This window comes from Sorex fumeus, unplaced genomic scaffold (genome assembly GCF_029834395.1).
Source record: "Sorex fumeus unplaced genomic scaffold, SorFum_2.1 ptg000013l, whole genome shotgun sequence".
NCBI lineage: Eukaryota > Metazoa > Chordata > Mammalia > Eulipotyphla > Soricidae > Sorex > Sorex fumeus.
In genome coordinates, this window is record NW_026606070.1 from 10,134,860 (window position 1) to 10,153,291 (window position 18,432).

Here is an 18,432-nt window from a genome sequence, read left to right on the forward strand (position 1 = left end):
TGGTACTTCAGGTTTCCCTTCTTACCAAGGGGATGGAGTTCATGGAAGTTTATTACCAAGAGTTCAAAGCTGCCCAATGCACTCACTCTGGATTGCCTGAACAAACATTTACAGTTCTCTCCTTCCCACTGGCTCCTGAATCCTCTTGTCTCTCAGCCTAAACAGCACTAAAATGCAGAATACATCCCCAGACCAGCTTATCCTGAGACTCAGTTAACTTGGGGGTGGAGTGGGGATACATTTACTGTTAAACCCCAATATTCACATGCTCTTGTTAGTCCAACTTCCTCTTTAAAATGTCTGCTTACTCCACTCTAGAAAATGAAAGTCTTTTCCTTTTGATTTTGAGACTCCTGCACATTTTTTAGATCACAGTATTCACCCGATTATAATAGCCTTTTAAAATAAAGCCTTTTCTTTTCTAAATACAGATTAGTTGATGGCTAGTAATGTTCCTATTATGACTTTCTATGATAATACAGCTCATATGGGTTTTTCATATAAAAAACACATGTTGAAATATTGTATTACATTCCTGGTATATGAGATACCCAGAATAGGCAAATTTATAAATAGAGAAAGTAAATGAGTGGTTATCCGGGTGAGGAGGGAATTACTAGTGGCTAGAATTGCTGTCGGACTGGTAGAAATATCTTAAACTTAGATTGTGTACATGGCTTCACAACACTGTGAACAGGCCCTGAATTTCATACTTTGGGTGAATTTCGTGGTATATGTATTATAGCTCATTGAAGATGCTTTAAACAACCCATTATATTCCAAAAGTTGCCTGAAATAGAAAAATGAAAACATAGCTTATTTTAAACTTTAAATTAGTTGAATTATGAGGTGTTTTATTTGATAAAATAATGCATTTTATAGTCCAAGTTAGTGCATAATTCAATGTATATTTCCAAAAATGCTTAGCTTAGTGAATAAAAGTTCATATATCTCAATAATAATTTGCAAATATTACAGCAAAGTGAAAAGCAGCAGCATTGATAAAAGGGTGAGCCATAAAAAGTGGAGAAAAATCAGTGGGTCTATCAGTGTCCTTGACACATTCTCAGATCTCATGGGGGACTGATTTCTCGCCCGTTTCCTTTCACGGAGAAAGCTTTCATTTTCGCCCAAGTTTCAGCAATTCGATCACAGTCAAACAACATTTGATGGAAGAACCCTATTCTTGGCACAGAAGACAGAGTTATGGAAAATAATGTTAAGTGTAGGAAACCCAAAGAATGGCGTCTAGATAGTAAATGTGAGATCCCATGGATATCCTCTGTGATGTACTTTAAAATGCAGCATACACGGGATGTATGTGTTTTTCAGTTTATTTCTACACTGCAGCTCGTCAGAGAGGTTGACAACATCACAGTCATGTATCAGTTCCCCAACTCCATCGGTGTTCCCTGGGGAATGTTTTGGTGTCTCAGCTCTCCCTTCTCTCTCGAGGGGATGATAACAGAGTCTAATTCATGGGCTTGTTAGGAGGCACTGGTTATTTGAAACTAGTTTCCTAAAGTGGAGGCACAAGAAAGAGTAAGTGCCAGATCAATGTTCATTTGGAAACACAACCTGAAATGTCCAACTTGGGAGCCCCCCTTGACAGTGGTGCTAAGCAACATCTGAAGGCTGACTCTGAGGCCCATCTAGGAGGCTCTGCCTAGAATCAGCTCTTCCTCAACTAAGGAACTGCTAAGGTTGAGGAGGGGCTTTGGGAACTGAGTGAGATGCCAGATGCGTGTAGCAGTTCTCTTCTCTGGGTGAGCTTCCCAGCAAGGACAGACTACTGAGATGCACAGAGAAGACTCAGCAGCTTATGTAACACTTGTTTTTGTGGATTTGCTAATCCTACATCTCCCTCTCAGAGGGGATTTAGCTTGTGACTTTGTTTTTGACATACTCCCTGCTATCTTGGCCAAAGGGGAGGAGACCTGGAATCCCATCCTGGGCTCGGCTTTGGGAAATCAGGGCTGTGGTCCCCGAACAGCCAAACACGGTGAGATTGGTTCAGGAGTCAGTTTTCACAAGGCTCCAGAAAAATGCCAGAAGAAATGTAATATTCTTTTCTCACAAGAAGTCTCTAAGCCAAGCTGACAGGCCAGACACAAAGTAGTAAAAGCAAAGTTAGGTTTTCAAAGATAATTCTTCTGGTACCCATGTGAGGTGTTTGTTGAATAATTGTTTAGGCTGCCCAGTGGAGTGTTGGCTGAGGAACACAAAGATGGACCAGTCAGAATTCTTTGATGAAAGGAGGTGACCTTGACATTGGTTTTAAGTGAAAAATGCCTCAAGCACTCAGGGGCTTACCTATGGCCAGCAACAAGTCTTCAAAATGCCCAGATAATTCTCCTCGGATGCTGTCCTCAATATCCTTCTGGCTAATGTTTCTGTATTCATCAAATGCTAAAAAAGCAACACCAAGAAAACATTTAGTCCCAGCTGGCTGCACTTGGACAGCCTTGATTTTTTTTTTTAATACAAAGCAAATTAGGTCTTTTAGTGGTAAGCTCAAAATCTCCTTTTCATCATCAAAATTTGAACACAATAATTTCTATTTTTTATTCCATTTAAAGAGAATCATGTACAAGAAACCCTGAACTTCAGAATTCATTTTCCTTCAATGATTTCTCTTTCTTTCCCCACAACATGTTAATATTTTTAAATATCTGAAAATTTAAATGTTAATTTATCTAGTAAAATGGGCTACTTTTTTTTTTTGGATGGGCTACTTTTAAGTTGTGGCAGCAGTACTGTGTGGTAATGTCAAATATGTTTTATCTCCTGAAGATTCTTAATTATAGAGATTTGTTTGTGTTGAGCAAATCGTTCCCTAAGGCAGCATGGCCTACTTCACGCTTACCAGAAGGCATCTGAATTTCTTGATCAGTATTTGCCCCAAAGCAAAACCTGCGCGTATGTCACCAAATATGTGGGTGTATTTTTTTAAAGCCAAGTACAGTTTTTATGAGTATATTTTGAATAAAGAATAATTTGTTTTTACTTTTCCAATTACAACACTAGTAAAGCAACTGTAATACGCTATTACCATTAGCTTACAAAATAAAATTATGATGCCAAACTGTGGAAGGGCAACTTAATAGCCGCTATTGGGTCAGAGAGATGGCTCAAAGGGCTGACCATGTGCCTTTACCACAAAACCCTAGGTTCAGGGCTGGAGCAATAGTACAGTGGGTAGGGCATTTGCCTTGCACACGCCGACCCAAGTTCGATTCCCAGCAACCCATATGGTCCCCCAAGCACCGCCAGGAGTAGTTCCTGAGTGCAGACCCAGGAGTAACCCCTGAGCATGGCTGGGTATGACCCAAAAAGCAATCACTGTATCACTGTATCACTGTCATCCCATTGTTCCTCGATTTACTAAGTGGGCGCCAGTGGGGAAAAAAAGACCCTTGGTCAACCCCCCAGCACCATTCAAGTCCCTGAGCACCATCAGCACTGAGCCAGGAGGAGCCAAGTAGCTGAGTGAAAAGCGGGCCGAGACCTTAAGACTATGGTGAAGGGAAGCTGATACCATGGTGCTAAAGTCCTGAATGCCTGAAACTCTTGTTATGATTATCGGAATAAAGAGTGGGAAACAAAAAAATGTCACAGAGGGATCTCTTTCCTCATTTTCCCATGGACACAACATAAACCTCATCAGGAGGGTGGCTGGCTCTAGAGCAGTTTTCAATCTTGGACACCTGGGGATTAGCCCCCACTGGAGCATGAACCTCAAACTCCACGGGAGGACAATGATGCTAGCTTTGTATACCTGCAGACTTCCCTCATCCATAGACAGGGGCTTGAAAACCACCGCACAGACCAGACCGGGAAGCCACAGAGAGTGGATTTTTTTGGCTTCCGGATGCTGCAGCTTTATGTTGAGTGTTAACAGTTGGTCTGATCTATCGCCGTCTCCCTTAACAGATCGCTATCAGAAAGGATGGAATGGTTATCTGGGGTGATGATCAACAGACTCTCCATGATGCCTACTTTTCTGGAATGTTCTAGCCAGGGGAGAGATGGGCTGGCAGCAACGCCTCAACCTCCTTGGCAGCCCAGGAGCACAGTGGACGACCCTCTCAGCTCTCATTCTCCGGCTGCTCCCCTCCTTGCCCTGACACCCTTCGCCCCTCACCTGTCTCTCAGAGCAGTGTCACTTCTGTCTTGAGTTGGAACCCAGCTTTCCAGGTTGTTCCTGAAGTTCTTGGATACCCTCCCCCAAACAGCCTTACAATGTTAAATAAAATTGTTGGGGTCTCCGCGAGCAGCACTCAAAGCCACTTCGCTTCTGGAGGTGCTCAGGGGCCACCAAGGCCAGGCCCTGTGGTGCCTGAGGGCCACATGGTGCTGAGGATAAAACTGGTATTGGACACACGCAAGGCAAGTGCCTCTACCTCTGTCTTATCTCTCTGGTCTTATACTTTTATTTTTCCAGAATGTTCTATATCAACCCCCCCCCACATTAGCAAAAATACCACACTGCCAACACAATGCCAAGATTGTCATGTAAGCCCTTACTTCGCTTCAGTTGAGGAAAGCTCCTGAAACACAGGATCTCAGTGAATTTGTCTTCATCCGTACCCCACTTGTTCTCACCCGCATCATAGAGAATCTATTGGCAGGGGAGGAAGAGTTCAGTGTTATTTCTGATACCCAAGTCTCTTTCTCTTAGGGGTCAGAGAGATCATTAATTGTGCAAGTGTCTCACTTAAAGAAGACTAGAAATCTGAGTGGCGGAGTGGCGGGACCGGGGAATTGCCACCACTTAGGAAAGGCTGAAGGCTGAGCTGGTGTTTTTCCCAACCTCGGGGCTTCTCCGACAGAATGAAGGAGCGTCCAGTGGCATTTGGGGGGTCACACTAATGCAGACCATCAAGGAAGCAGAAGAGTCAATGGAGATTTTGCTTTGCTCTGGTACTCGCCTGGGCATCTGTTTTGGCCAGATGTTCATCCACTTTCAGACTTTCATCTCTCCGACTCTAAATGGGGAAGATGAAAAGAAGGCAAGGCTTTTAAAGATTGGAGCTCGGGCACTTCACCCTGCAGAGCGTCTCAGAGGCTTTTGTCCAGTGGCAGCACAAAGGAATCAGGCACTTGGTATTTGGAGCTCTAGTTCCGGCTCCGCCACTAACCAACCATGAAATAGGTAACAAATCACATCATGCTCTGATCCTGCTTACAAGAGGCCTGAAAGGCCTCCAAAAAGGCCAACGGAATGAAAAGATGAGCCATAGGCTGGGCTTGCAAACATCTGATACAGGGCTTGTATAAGATGAAAACAGGTGAAAAAAAAAAAGATGAAAAAGATGAAAAAACAACCTCTTAAAAACCTATCCTGAGGTAAAAAACAACTCCATGGAAAGTGAATAAAAGATGGCAAGAAAGCACATGGAAAGATATTCACTATGGGGTGTCATTAAGGAATTAAAACTTTAAAAAATAGCAAGATTTGGGACGGAAATAGGGGACGTTGATGGTGGGAAACATACACTGATGGAGGGATCATTGTATGACTGAAACCCAATCATGAGCAGCGTTGTAATGGTCTATCTCATGGATATTCAATTAAAAAAAAAAAGCAATGTGGAGTTCATGCCTGCTTCCGTCAGTTTGATCAGTGGCTGGATAAATAGCAGTACATTGAAAATAAATAGCAAGATTCCACTACACTCCAGTTATAAGGGGGAAAATCCTGAACAATGACCACTTGGAAGCATGTGTGGGCAGTGAAGATGTGGAGCAGACAGACCGTCCCAGACGGTGCAGTTACTCTGGAGAAGAGCACAGCAGTTTTGCACAAAATGAAACAGATGTTTATCACACAATCCAGTAACTGTGCTCCTTGATATTTACCCAAATGAGTTAAAAAAAAAAAAAAGACCATTTAGAACTTATGTCCAGGTCGGAGAATCTTTGACTTGCTTGGTTTGATCCCTGGCACCACACACGGTCTACCAAGACCCATCAGGAGTAATCACTGAGCACAAAGCCAGGAGTAAGTCCTAAGCACCACTAGACATAATCTCCCAAAGGCCCTAAAGGCCCTCCCGTTGATCGCCGATTTGCTCGAGCGGGCCCAGTAACGTCTCCATTGGAGACTTTGTTGTTACTGTGTCTGGCATATCGAATACTCTCAGTAGCTTGCCGGGCTCTCCAAGAGGGGCAGAGGAATCGAACTCGGGTCGGCCATGTTGGCCGCTTGTAAGGCGAACGCCCTACCCGCTGTGCTATCGCTCCAGCCCAATATAAACAAAAATGAAAATTAGCACTGTAGCACTGTCCTTCTGTTGTTCATTGATTTGCTCGAGCGGGACCAGTAAGGACTCCATCGTGAGACTTGTTATTGTGTTTGGTATATCAGTTAGCTTGCCAGGCTTTGCCGTGCAGGCAAGATACTCTTAGTAGTTTTCTGGGCTCTCGGAGAGGAGCAGAGGAATTGAACCTAGGTCGGCCAGGCCAGTCACATGCGAAGCAAATGCCCTACAGCTGTGCTATTGCTCCAGCCCAAAAATGAAAATTAAAAAAATTTAAATTATGTCCACACAGAAACTCTTACACCATGCATCTACAATACACTAACAATACAGATGCACTTTTAAGATAACACACTTATATAATATACTTACGATAATTATATACCTATAACATAACTAAGTAGTATAGAATGCATTTATAGCAGATGAGTTATGGAAACATGTTCTAATGTTTTATGAAACCTGCTCAGAACACTTTCAATCCATAGGCTTAAACAACTGAGACTGCTGTAGGTCACCAACAGCACTGGGGGCTCCCCTGGTGGAGAAGGGAGGGCAGGAGATGCAGGACAGAGCTTCAGTTCTGTACAAGCGGCAGCCTTCAAGCCCTTCCTTGTGTTCTTTCCGCTTTTCTGATCATGACTAAACATTAGCCTACTCAGCAGCCACGCAAATGCAAAAGAAACCATCCCATCAGGAAAATTTTAAACATCATTTGATTAATTTTAATCTCCTTAAACATTATTCGTGAATATTGAGTTATTTGGGACTTTTTTACTTTTGTAAAGAAACAGAAACTTACATCTGCCAATGTTAACAGAGCTTTCCGGAAATCACCAGACGTCTCAGAACTTATGTCATCTCCAAGACTCTTCTTATATACTAGAAACAGATAACAGTGACATTAAGCCTTAAAAAGCCAAATGGAGAAAAGCTTTATTGTGAACAATGGCAAGGAATGAGTCCTTGATAAAATGAACACTGCCTTTTTAATTTCCAGCTGTGCCCTTCAGAGATGGAAGTATGGTGGCAGCTGTTGGGGTGTGAGAGGGGCTACCAGGGCTGTGGCAGGGGGCGGAACTTGGCCCACACCCACTCTTGACACCTTCCCAGACGTCTCAGCCAGGACCAGTTATCTGATAATTTTTTTTTAATTTTTTAATTTTTATTAGTGAGACACCATGAGGTACAGTTGTAAACTTACAAATTTTTGTGCTTGGGTTTCAATTATACAATGATCAAATACCCATCCCTCCACCAGTGCCCATTTCCCACCACCACGGATCCCAGTATCCCTCCCACCCCCCATCCCCCCATTCCTTCCTGCCTCTGTGGCAGGGTATTCCCCTCTGTTCTCTCTCTCCTTTTGGGTGTTGTGGTTTGCATTGAGAGGCAATCATGTTTGGTCTATAGTCTACTTTATCTGATAAATTTTTGCAGCCAGTTGATCTCTCAAGATTTAATTCAGAGTCTCTGGAACAGGGCTGGTAGATGAACATTCCAGGTGGCAATGGGAGTGGGTTGGCTGCCCGGACTTCTGCAAGTACAAGGAGGTTTCCCTCCCCAACTGGAGAAGGCCTGGAATTTTCAGCAAAAAACTCTGTGGACCTAACTAAAAAAAAAAAAATTTTTTTTCTTTTTCTTTTTTTTTTTTTTTGTAGAGCAGGTTGTAGAAAACAACCCAGGGGTAGAATATTTCCCCTGAATGTGTGAGGCTTTTACTTCCATCCCTGACACTGCAAAGAATAAATTTTGTTTCTAAATAGAGTGAAGAAAAGATGTAAAAAAAGTGATCATTTGGTGAAATTATGCCTAATAAATATCATGATTATTTAGATGAATAACATTCATATCAGACTTTGATTATTTGAATTATTTCAGAAAACCATAGATTTTTTTTAAAAGGCCAAAATCATGCTGGAAGAATGCCTAAATCAAAACAGGTCCAGAAATTAATCTATCACTTCCTAATTGTCTTCTTCTTTTTTTAAATTTTTACTTACAAGGAGAAAAAAATCAGATGACCAATTCATCTAGTTCTTGAGAATGGGGTAGGCAGATATCAAATAAGAGTTTTTGTCAATGACATCCAGGCACACGGTGACTGGTGACTCCAGGAGAATCAGAATTCAGAGTTCTTTGTTCTCTCTCTGTGTGTGTGTGTGTGTGTGTGTGTGTGTGTGTGTGTGTGTGTGTGTGTGTCTCACATCCACAGTGGGACTTGGGGGGCTGCTCCTAGCCCAGGGGTTTCTCCAGCAATGCTCAGAGACTGTGTGGTGCTGGGAATCCAACCCACGGTCTTGACAGGTGAGGTATGTGGCCCACACCCCAGCTATCACTGCCAGAATTTGGAATTCATAATCCCAGATTCAATACCCTTCACACACTATTCACTTTAGAGTACAGAGTACTTGAGAACGCTTAAGAATACTGGGGGGAAATGTCAGAATGTTACTCTACTTATTTAGACTCTATTCTGCCCTTATACAAAACGAAACCAAAACCCCAGCTGTCTGGTCTCTTTGGAAGAACCAACTTGACTTGCATCTCTTGCGGAGATTCCTGTCACTCTCTTCACACCGTTGAGTGAGACAAGCTTGGCCTCGGGCCGGCCTGTGAGGCAACCCTGTAGAAGAGCAAACTGGACAGTGCTGGCCAGGCCCACTGACAAGGGACAAGCACATTGAGTGATAAAGAAGTGCAAGACCAGGAAGTAGGACAGCACAGAAGTCAACAAGAACCGGAAACCAGGGGTCAAGGTAAGCTAGACAGCATGTGGTGACCTGAGAGAGGCTAGCTGGCTCTGTCCAACAGAAGAAGCAGAATGACAGGAGAGAGCTACTGTATTGGAAACCTCTGAACATCCAACAAGGATGCCTGAGGCTGAGGGAGTGATGAGATGGCTGAGTTCCCGGCTTGCACTGTGTCCTCAGTAAAGTGTGGCTGAATGTGACTGTTCTTTTTCCTTTTTCATTCTTCTATGCCATTAAATTCAAGATTCCCATGGGTAATCAAACTCAGTGTTTCTCAACTGGAGGCCCCAGGATATTTCAAGGGGTCCTAGGCAAACATTACATAAATGGAAGGGCTATTATACAAGATGAGGGGGCCCAGGAAGGAAACAAGGTTCGCAGAGTGTCCTTGGTTTCAAAGAGGCTAAGGCCCAGCTCTATTTCTTGCAGCTTTAGGAAGCTTAAGTTGGCCTGGAATCAGGCCTTCAGATAACTTTCAGCTATTATCATTTGGTGTATTTGTAAAACAAATGACTGCTTGAGTGATTGTTTCCAACTATCATTGTCATGGTGGTCCCTGATCACTCTGGACAAGAACTGAAAGTAGGGAAAGGGATATACTTGATGACCTTTCAATAGCTGTATTGCAAAGTACAATGGCCAAAAGGAGAGAGAGAGAGCAAGAGAGAGCGAGAGAGAGCAAGAGAGAGCGCGCGCACGTGCGCGTGCGAGAGAGAGAGAGAGAGAGAGAGAGAGAGAGAGAGAGAGAGAGAGAGAGAGCACCTGCCATAGAGGTGACGGTGGAGGCAGGAGGAGGGTAACTGGGGATATTAATGATGGGAAATGTACTCTGGTGAAGGGACTGGTGTTGGGATATTAAATGATTGAAACCCAATCATGAACTGCTTTGTAACTGTGCATCTCACTATGATTCAATTAAAAAAAACTGTTAAATCTAGAACTTTCACTTGGAACGGCCAGCCTCAGTCTTGAGGCTCTTTACTCCATAAATATTGGAACTTATTTCCTCCTTTGCTGGGGGCACTGAAGAAGCAGCAATGAACAAAACTAACCAAAGACACCCCCCGCCTCCCATTGCCACCCCTTTCACCCCCCAACCCTTGTGTCAGAGGGTTGCTGGTGATGGCTGGACTCCAGGCAGCCAATAGAGGGCAGGTAAGCACTGAGAGACACCTCTTCAGAGAAACACCAGCAACCAACAAGGGGAAACCGTACATGAGAAAGGAGTTGCGGAATAAGGAGCAGTTCTTCTGTCAGGGACAGCTGTCCTCGTCTCGTCTCCTACAAAGCCTAGAGGTAAGGATAGTGTCCACCTCCTCAAACCCTTGCCCTGACCAGGTTTAGTCTGCAGAACGGACAGAGTGTGCCTTAGAGGAATAATAGCCCCAGAGGAAACATATTGTTCATCTGGGCACCCACTGATTTGCCACTGGTGGGTGACTAAAATGTACTTCCCTATAAAAATCCTGCTGACGATCACGTAGGCAAAATGGTTCCTATAAGGACATGAAGAGGCAACTTGGCCATTTTCCAGGCTGGCAGCCTGGAAGATGGCCAAGCTGCCAGTCCACTGCCAAAGAGGTCTTTTCTTAACCCATTGCAGTGGAAACAAACCTAGGGCACCTGGGGGAGAGAGCTTTGGGCTGCCATGTTTTTAAAAAAATCCATGGGAGCCTGTATATCTCTTCTATGAACCTTGCCCTCTGCAGAGCTCCTGGACAGAGAACTGGTCTTTCTGATTTACAGACAGAAGTCAGAGCTCCTTCAGGTACTTGTGAGGGTTACAGAGAGCTACTGCATGTTCAAACACTGGCCTGGTCTTTGTCCCCTAGTACCTCTGAAGAAACTTGTAGATCTTTAGGATCTCCTGGATAATTGGAATCTTTATTAGTCACTGAAGTCTCCAAAAGTCACACCCCGGTTTATGTTCATATGATGATTCAGGATGAGGGCTGGTCTCCCAGAAAGAACAGTTATGTGATTAGAGGTTTAGGGGCTTGGGTTACACATCAGTCTGGCCTTCAGGGAGAGAGAGGGACTGGAGATGGGGTTCAGTCACATGGCCACTTAGTGCAGCAATCTCGACAATGCAATGAAACTCCAGCCAAACTCCAGATCTCAAAGATTGATAAGTTTCCCTGTTTAATAATTAGATAGTGTTTGCTAGGAGAATGATGCTTCCTAAAGACACAGAAGTGTTGGATTTCAGAGTCAACCCCTTGGTGCCCCCCAACACCCACCCAACAGTCTTTTCTTCGTGCATCTCTTCATGTGGCCAGTCCTGATCCATTGTCTTTGTGTACAACTGTAATTGTAAGTAAACTTGAACCTTGATAACATAGGATTGAAATGTGTATCTACACTTATACACAGATTTTATTTTTTAATAAATTCCGTTGAGTTCTGTATCCACAGATGTGGAACCCACAGAAATGGGGACTTGACTTAAGGGAATGAGTTCACTCTCTGAGTGGGATCCCAAAATCAACCCTGATGGCTACCAAGGGACAACTATGGTTAAATATGGTTAAATATGCCCAAAGTTACACAGGGACTTTTAATGGGGAGGAAGACAGGGTTCCTAATCCCTTTATTTTCCAAAGACCAACTGTCTATTACTTTCTGGAGTTCTGTGTCATTCTGGTGAACTAGTAAACCTGAGGTAATAATGGACACTCTGAATTTGTAGCCATTGGTCAAGAGTGTGTGTCCTGGAACACCTGAACTCGAGGCTGGTGTCTGAAGGTGCCTTTGAGTGAGGGAGCAACAGGCTCCATCTTGCTCTCCACAGAGACACTTCTCATCACTTCTCTTCCCTGGCCTATGCACTGTGCCCGCATCTTCCGAGAGGTTCTCAGTCTCTGTGTGTTCAATACTGAACAGGTCCAGTAATGGATGGAGGTGGGAGAGAAAACATCGCGCTCTGAGGACATCCCTGGGACTTATCATGCCCAAGATTCCTCTCTCCTTGGAGAAGAGTCAAGGACAAGCTCTCTGGAAGGACTCTTGAAGGTGACTGTGCAGCCTCTGGAGAAGGATGGGCACTTGACCAGATCACAAGGAACAGACTGTCATCCTCTAAGGGCCCACTGGTGACTACAGACACCAGTGAATGGATCTGAGACAGAATGATGTTCTGCCCACGATCATAAACTTCTTCTTACATCCTTTCCCACCCTGTCCTCTAGGAGGCTTTGATCCCAATCTAAGAGACAGATTTTATTTTTCGAGGTATCTGAGGCCACCATTTTGCCAGAAAATGATAGCTAGCTCCTGAATAAACTCTTTCATTTCCTATCAACCTTTGAGTCTTGAATGCTGGTGGACCTTGAGTTCAGTAACATGTAGACTGTGCCCCTAATCCATGAGGTAATGCCGAGCTTGAGTAGTTGGTGTCAGAACCCCACTGCAGTGACTTCCGAATTTTCACATGACTAACAGACTCTGAGGACTTCAGCTAGTGACACCGGATTCACATGCTCAACATATTCTCTGAATAGTTCAGCTCATTTCCTGTACCGGAAATACGAGGCTAATCTGAGTAGATTTTAACATACAATATTAATAAACCAGGTTTGTGTCTCTTACATGGATAAAAGTTGTTGATTTAATTAAGCTGTGATTGCAGAAAGCAAAATTCTCTATAGCTCCGATGTTTAAAAGGCAACCCATTAAGGCCATTGGTAAGTAGCAGTTTCTAGCTAAAATCATGTTCAAATTTTCTCTGAAAAATCCACTGTTTTTCACCCAATTTAGAAGGCAGCTTCCGTTTTTGGGGGGGTAGGGGAGTTGATGCCATACCCAGTGATGCTCATGGTCTATTCTTGGTCTGGAGCTCAGGAGTGACCCCTGGAAGTTCTAGGCAACCATCTATGGTGCCAGAGAGTCTAATTAGCGTGAATTAAGGCTAGTGTCTTCACCTTTGTACTATCTCCATGTCTTTTTGTTTTTCTTATAGTCCCAGCTTTCTTAAATGCTTTCTGAAGAAGCAACTGCTGAGTTTCTGAGGAAGCGGAACAACTTTAGCTTCTATATGTGAAAACAGTGGTAAAGAAAACAAGATGACCTGTGTAGTAGGCTTGAGATATCTCCTTCAACTGACGGCTGGTTCTGGTGGTCAAGATTTCAATCAGTGTGTTTTCATTTGTCCCAGTGCCCTTTAAAAAGAAACAGAAACAGTTTTTAGATACTGAATAATTCAGTTTCATGCATTTCAGTCTTATACGTCTTGTTTCATACAGATTTAAAAAACAGTTTTAGTGAATTAATATAAGGTTGTATATTACTTTAAGGTATGTTTCTAGGGCTGGAAAAATATCAAAGGGGGTAAGGTGTTTGCCTTGCATGCAACAGACCCGGGTTTGATCCCCAGCATCCCATATGGTCCCCCGAGAACCACCAGGAGTGATTCCTGAGTGCAGAGCCAGGCATAACCCCTGAGCATTGCCAGGTCTGCCCCACAAACAACAAATAAACAAACAAATAAAAATATAATAGTTTTCTAGTTGTCCGTACACTTAATATAAAATGAAAATATAGTGAATTATCAGGTGTTAACTGACATAAACACTTCAAGAAAATCTTTTCCAAAAAATCAGTACAAAAATTACAGGAAGGCATAATCTAAAAGAAAATCAATGTCATTCAGGATGAGAAAAGAGCATTTACACGTGGTTTAGAAAGGTGTTACCTTGGGGCTGAAGTGATAGTACAGTACAGTGCTTGCCTTGCACGCGGCAGACCTGAGTTCAATTCCCAGCATCCCATATGGTCCCCCGAGCACTGCAGGAGTAATTACTGAGTGCAGAGCCAGGAGTAACCCCTGGGCATCGTTGGGTGTGACACACAAAAAAGGGTGCTACCTTTCTCTGACTGCTGGTGAGGAAACATCAACCTCTGCATAGGAGATTCTTCAGTTTCAGTGGTATGTGTCATTGGGCTAAGATGCTTGGGAACTAGCCACGCCTGAGCCTTGGTTTATATTGAGGTCAAAATATCATATTGTGACTCCGTAACTGGATCATTCTGAACCTTGATTATACTGGTAGTTAGCAAGTCTGTATATATATATATATATATGTGTGTGTGTGTGTGTGTGTGTGTGAAAACTCATGAAAATGTATATTTAAAATCGGTGTATTTTATTATATGTTATAATTAATGTGGTGTATTGAGGATGCAATCCAGATTATTAAAGATGACTTGAAATATCAAATTTATGGTCAAATAAAAAAAAGTGGTGTAGACTTTGAGGACAGTGAACTATAACATAATATAATGAAATGAAATATCTAGATGAATTATCTATATATAAATATCTAAATGAATTATCTAGAATTTATAAATTTAAAACAAGCTCACAATATAAAAAAGGAATTAATAATTATAAAACAATTCAGTGAAGTAGTTGTACACAAAATTAATATTCAACTGTAATGCTTTGATTTTATAGTTTTTAAATCTAATGGTGAAGTTTTTTTATTCAAAGTGACACATAAGCAAGAATCCTTGGAAATATACTTGAAAGGAAATGCACAGGATGCACATAATAAATATCTTATAATTCAATGTACAACCAAAATACACTGAATAAAACTGTTTGATTCTTGATGAATAACAACAACAATAAAAATATCATATTGTGACTCCAGGGGAAGCAGTTTAGGGTAGGACCAAATCAAACAAGGCCAATGCAAAAAAGAATCAACAGAAGCTGAATTTGTCACTATGTTGTAGAGATTCCCAGTTCCCTCCAAAATATTTTGTTGTTGTTGTTTTATTTTGCTTTCTTTGGACCACACCTGGCAGTGCTCATGGGTTACTCCTAGCTCTGTGCTGGGAGTCCACGTAGAGCCAGGGATTAACACAGGCCTCATCAGCTGCTTGAGTCATCTCTCTGACCTTCCAAACTCTTTAAAAACGTTCATTATTTTTAGAGTTTCTAAATCAGTCTGAGATTTATAGAAAAATAGAATTGATTCAATATTTTTCTTATCTTCTCTTAGTAGTAGTAACTCCAATTTTAAATTTAGCACTTAATTATCCAAAGAACTGAGGGCGTCATGCTGAGTGAAGTTAGAAGGCGTGAGATAGATACAGAATGGTTTCATATATGTGGGTTCTAAGGAAACAAAAAATGGCCAAAGGTAACAGAACCTGGGAACAGGCCTTAAGAACAGAATTTACCAAATGTGTGTGTGCGTTTTGGGGGGGGCTGGGGTGTGAAGGATGAGTACAGGGGTGTGGGGAGGGGACCAAGGGACACTGGTGCCAGGACTCTGCCATTCTAGTGGTGGGTGTGGTGTTTAAGCATTTTATGCATGAAACTATATTATTTTGCTTTTGGGCCATACTCTGAAGATCAGGGCTTACTCCTGGTACCGCACTCATAAATCATTCCTGGTGGTGCTCAAGGGACCATATTGGATGCCTGGGATCAAACCCAGGTAAGGCAAGGTAAGCTACTTCACCTTTGTACTATTACTCCATCCTGAAACTCAATGATTAAGTGTTGTAAATCATGGTGCCTCAATAAAAAAAATGCCCCCAAACAATAACTGTATCTGTCTCTCATAGAAGTAGGTTGGCATACATGACTAATTTCTAACAATAATTTCTGAGGGTTTTTATTTTTTGTTTGTTTTTCTGGTCCACCTCCGGTGGTGCTCAGGGCTTACTCCTGGCAGTGCACTCACTTTTGGTGGGCTCAGGGGCTGGAGATCAAAGCTGGGCAAGCTCCTTACCCGTTATACTATCTCTCTCACACCTTCTGAGAGGTTTTTAAGAAAAGGGAAAACCATTCTTTGTTTCTCACTATTTCCAACCAATTCGCATGAAGACATATGGTTGGATTATGAGCTGTCATTTCAGCCAGGAAGTGGGACCTGAGACCAGGAAGTGGCGATGAAAGAATATAAAGACGGAAGGAGCTGAAGTCTCTGAAAATGGAGGTGCCACAACCGGCAATGAGGGACTGCTTATTTTGTGTAAAAGAAATCTTTCTGATAGAACAAAAGGGAATGCCCTGCCATAGAGGAAGAGTGGCTGTGGTATGGAGTGGGGGGTGGGGTGGGGGTGGGAGAATCATCTGCTAGGATCATTGGTGGTGGAGAATTGGTGGGCACTCGATCTGGTGGAGGGATGGGTACTCGATCATTGTTCAACTGAAACCCAAACACGAAAGTTGATAAGTCTACAACTGTACCTCATGGTGTTTCACTAATAAAAATAAATAAATAAATAAATAAAAAGAAATCTTTCTGACCCTTGTTGGTGAATCTGATCATTATTATTGTGAACATCATCACTATATTATTATCTGCTAAACTGATTCCCATGTGGACACGGCTCCGTTTTCACACCAAGAGCACCCACTGCCAAGAGTCTAGCTGGCTATTAAGCGGGTACCAACACACTTCACTCGCCACGCAGCGGGGACGCTCTCTCCAGGGGACTCTCGGTGCCTGAGCCTGAACATGTATGGAGTTGGGCCATTTCTGTCCACTGTGGCCTCTTCCAGATAGCTGTTTTTACTCACACACTTCCTGCCCCCTACCAATGCGTGCTTGGAATTACACTTTACACTGAGGTTGAGGCAGGCAGGCTTGAATGGGGGTGGGAAAATCTGAACAAACCATAATGCCCAAAAGTAGAGAGAGAGTATGGGGAAATTGTCTGCCATAGAGACAGGGGGAGGTGGGGAATACTGAGGACATTGGTGGTGGGAAATGTGCACTGGTGGAGGGATGGGTGTTTGATCATCGTATGACTGAAACTCAAACATGAAAGCTTTGTATCTCACAGTGAATCAATTAAAAAATAAATAAATAAAAAGGAAATAACAATTTTTTTAAAAAAAAAGAGAGCAGAGGTGACGCTTCTCTGAAGAAGTAAGAGAAGTTTACATACCTGCAGCTTCTTTAGCTCTTTGTCAAAAATTTCAGCCTTCCGTTCCTGACAGCTTGCTCACAGATTTTAGATTTGTCTAGCCACCCTCACAATTGTATAACCAATTCCTAGCAGTAAATAGCTTACCCTCTCTCTTTTGTTTATTAGGCCACACGTGGCAGTACTCAGGGCTTACTCTTGGCTCTGTAATCAGGGATGACTCCCGATGGTGCCTGGGGAACACTATGCTGTGTCCAGGATTGAACCAAAGTTGGCCATATGCAGTATCTCTCCAGCCTGGCAATAAATCTCTTAATATATGTCTCCTGGGGCCTGGAAGATGACTTGGTGACTTAAAAAACTTCCATAGACAAGTGTATTCATGTTCCACAATGTCCCCCTATTTCAAGGTTTGTTTCATTATTTTTTATCAACCAGAGAATACAGTCAAAAGGGGGTCCAAACATGATTGCCACTCAATGCCTCTTTTGCAAACCACAACACCCAAAAGGAGAGAGAGAACAAAAGGGAGGGACAGGGGAGTGGCGGGGGGAGGGATTTTGGGACCCGTGGTGGTGGAAAATGGGCAGTGGTGGAGGGATGGGTGTTTGATCATTGTACAATTGAAACCCAAGCACAAAACATTGTAAATCTAAAACTGTACCTCATGGTGTTTCACTAACAAAAATTAAAAAAAAAATGTAAATGATGGAGAATGGGCACTGGTGGAGGGATGGGTACTGGATCATTGAAACCCAAGCACAGAAATTTGTAAGTCTACAACTGTACCTCATGGTGTTTCACTAATAAATTTTTTTTAAAAAACAAAGAGGGGGGTCCAAACCTGTTGTATTTACATCTGTAACTGGAAGAAAGTTGCTGCCTTTTGGGTGATATGAACAGATCTTAGACATAAATGGCTGTGTAAGACTCATTCATACCTTCATGGACTTCTTCAGTTGCTTCGCATCAAACACTGCCGGTGGGGTCACCAGGGCCACCAAAAGATGCTCAAAGTAACCAGAGAGATCACCCTTCAAGTCATCTTTCAGCCTCTAAGAGAAAATCCCCAGAGAAGAAAGCATTAAATCCTTTCTCTTTCTCTTTCTCTAAATTCTTCCAAAATAAGAAAAAGATGAATGTCAGCACCCAGCCAGACCAAAATAGACCCATCCAGAGGAAATAAACAAAAATAATAATATACCCTATGGGCTACCAATCTACATCTAAGTCTGCTTCCCCAAAGTTCTATTTTATAGGATATTCTGGAAGAAAAATCCATGAAGAGGTTAAATAAACGCCACCAATCATATTCAGATATAATGCAATGTCTAGGTCCTCCATGCTCTCAAAATGGAGTGAGCAACTGTTTAAGGTCAGGAGTTTACAGGAAAGGAGGGGGAGAGAGAGAGATACCTTAAAATTTTAATACATAAAACATTAGATTTTATTATCCCAAAGACAGACCTTCTATTATGCAAATATATTAATCAAGATGCGGAAATGAAGGTTTTAAAAAGAAATAAAGT

General features: G+C 42.6%; 1 protein-coding gene across 1 annotated transcript in view; it reads right to left on the reverse strand.

Annotated features, from left to right (window-relative positions):
* Positions 1-18,432, reverse strand: part of ANXA3 (annexin A3) — a 57,098-nt gene that overhangs the window by 13,563 nt on the left and 25,103 nt on the right. The window contains exons 5-10 of the mRNA XM_056111375.1: positions 17,845-17,958; positions 13,083-13,173; positions 7,066-7,145; positions 4,932-4,988; positions 4,528-4,621; positions 2,314-2,409 (exon numbers count right to left, since the gene is read on the reverse strand). Of these exons, the coding sequence (XP_055967350.1) occupies positions 2,314-2,409; positions 4,528-4,621; positions 4,932-4,988; positions 7,066-7,145; positions 13,083-13,173; positions 17,845-17,958 (532 nt within the window). The remainder of the gene's footprint in view (positions 1-2,313; positions 2,410-4,527; positions 4,622-4,931; positions 4,989-7,065; positions 7,146-13,082; positions 13,174-17,844; positions 17,959-18,432) is intronic.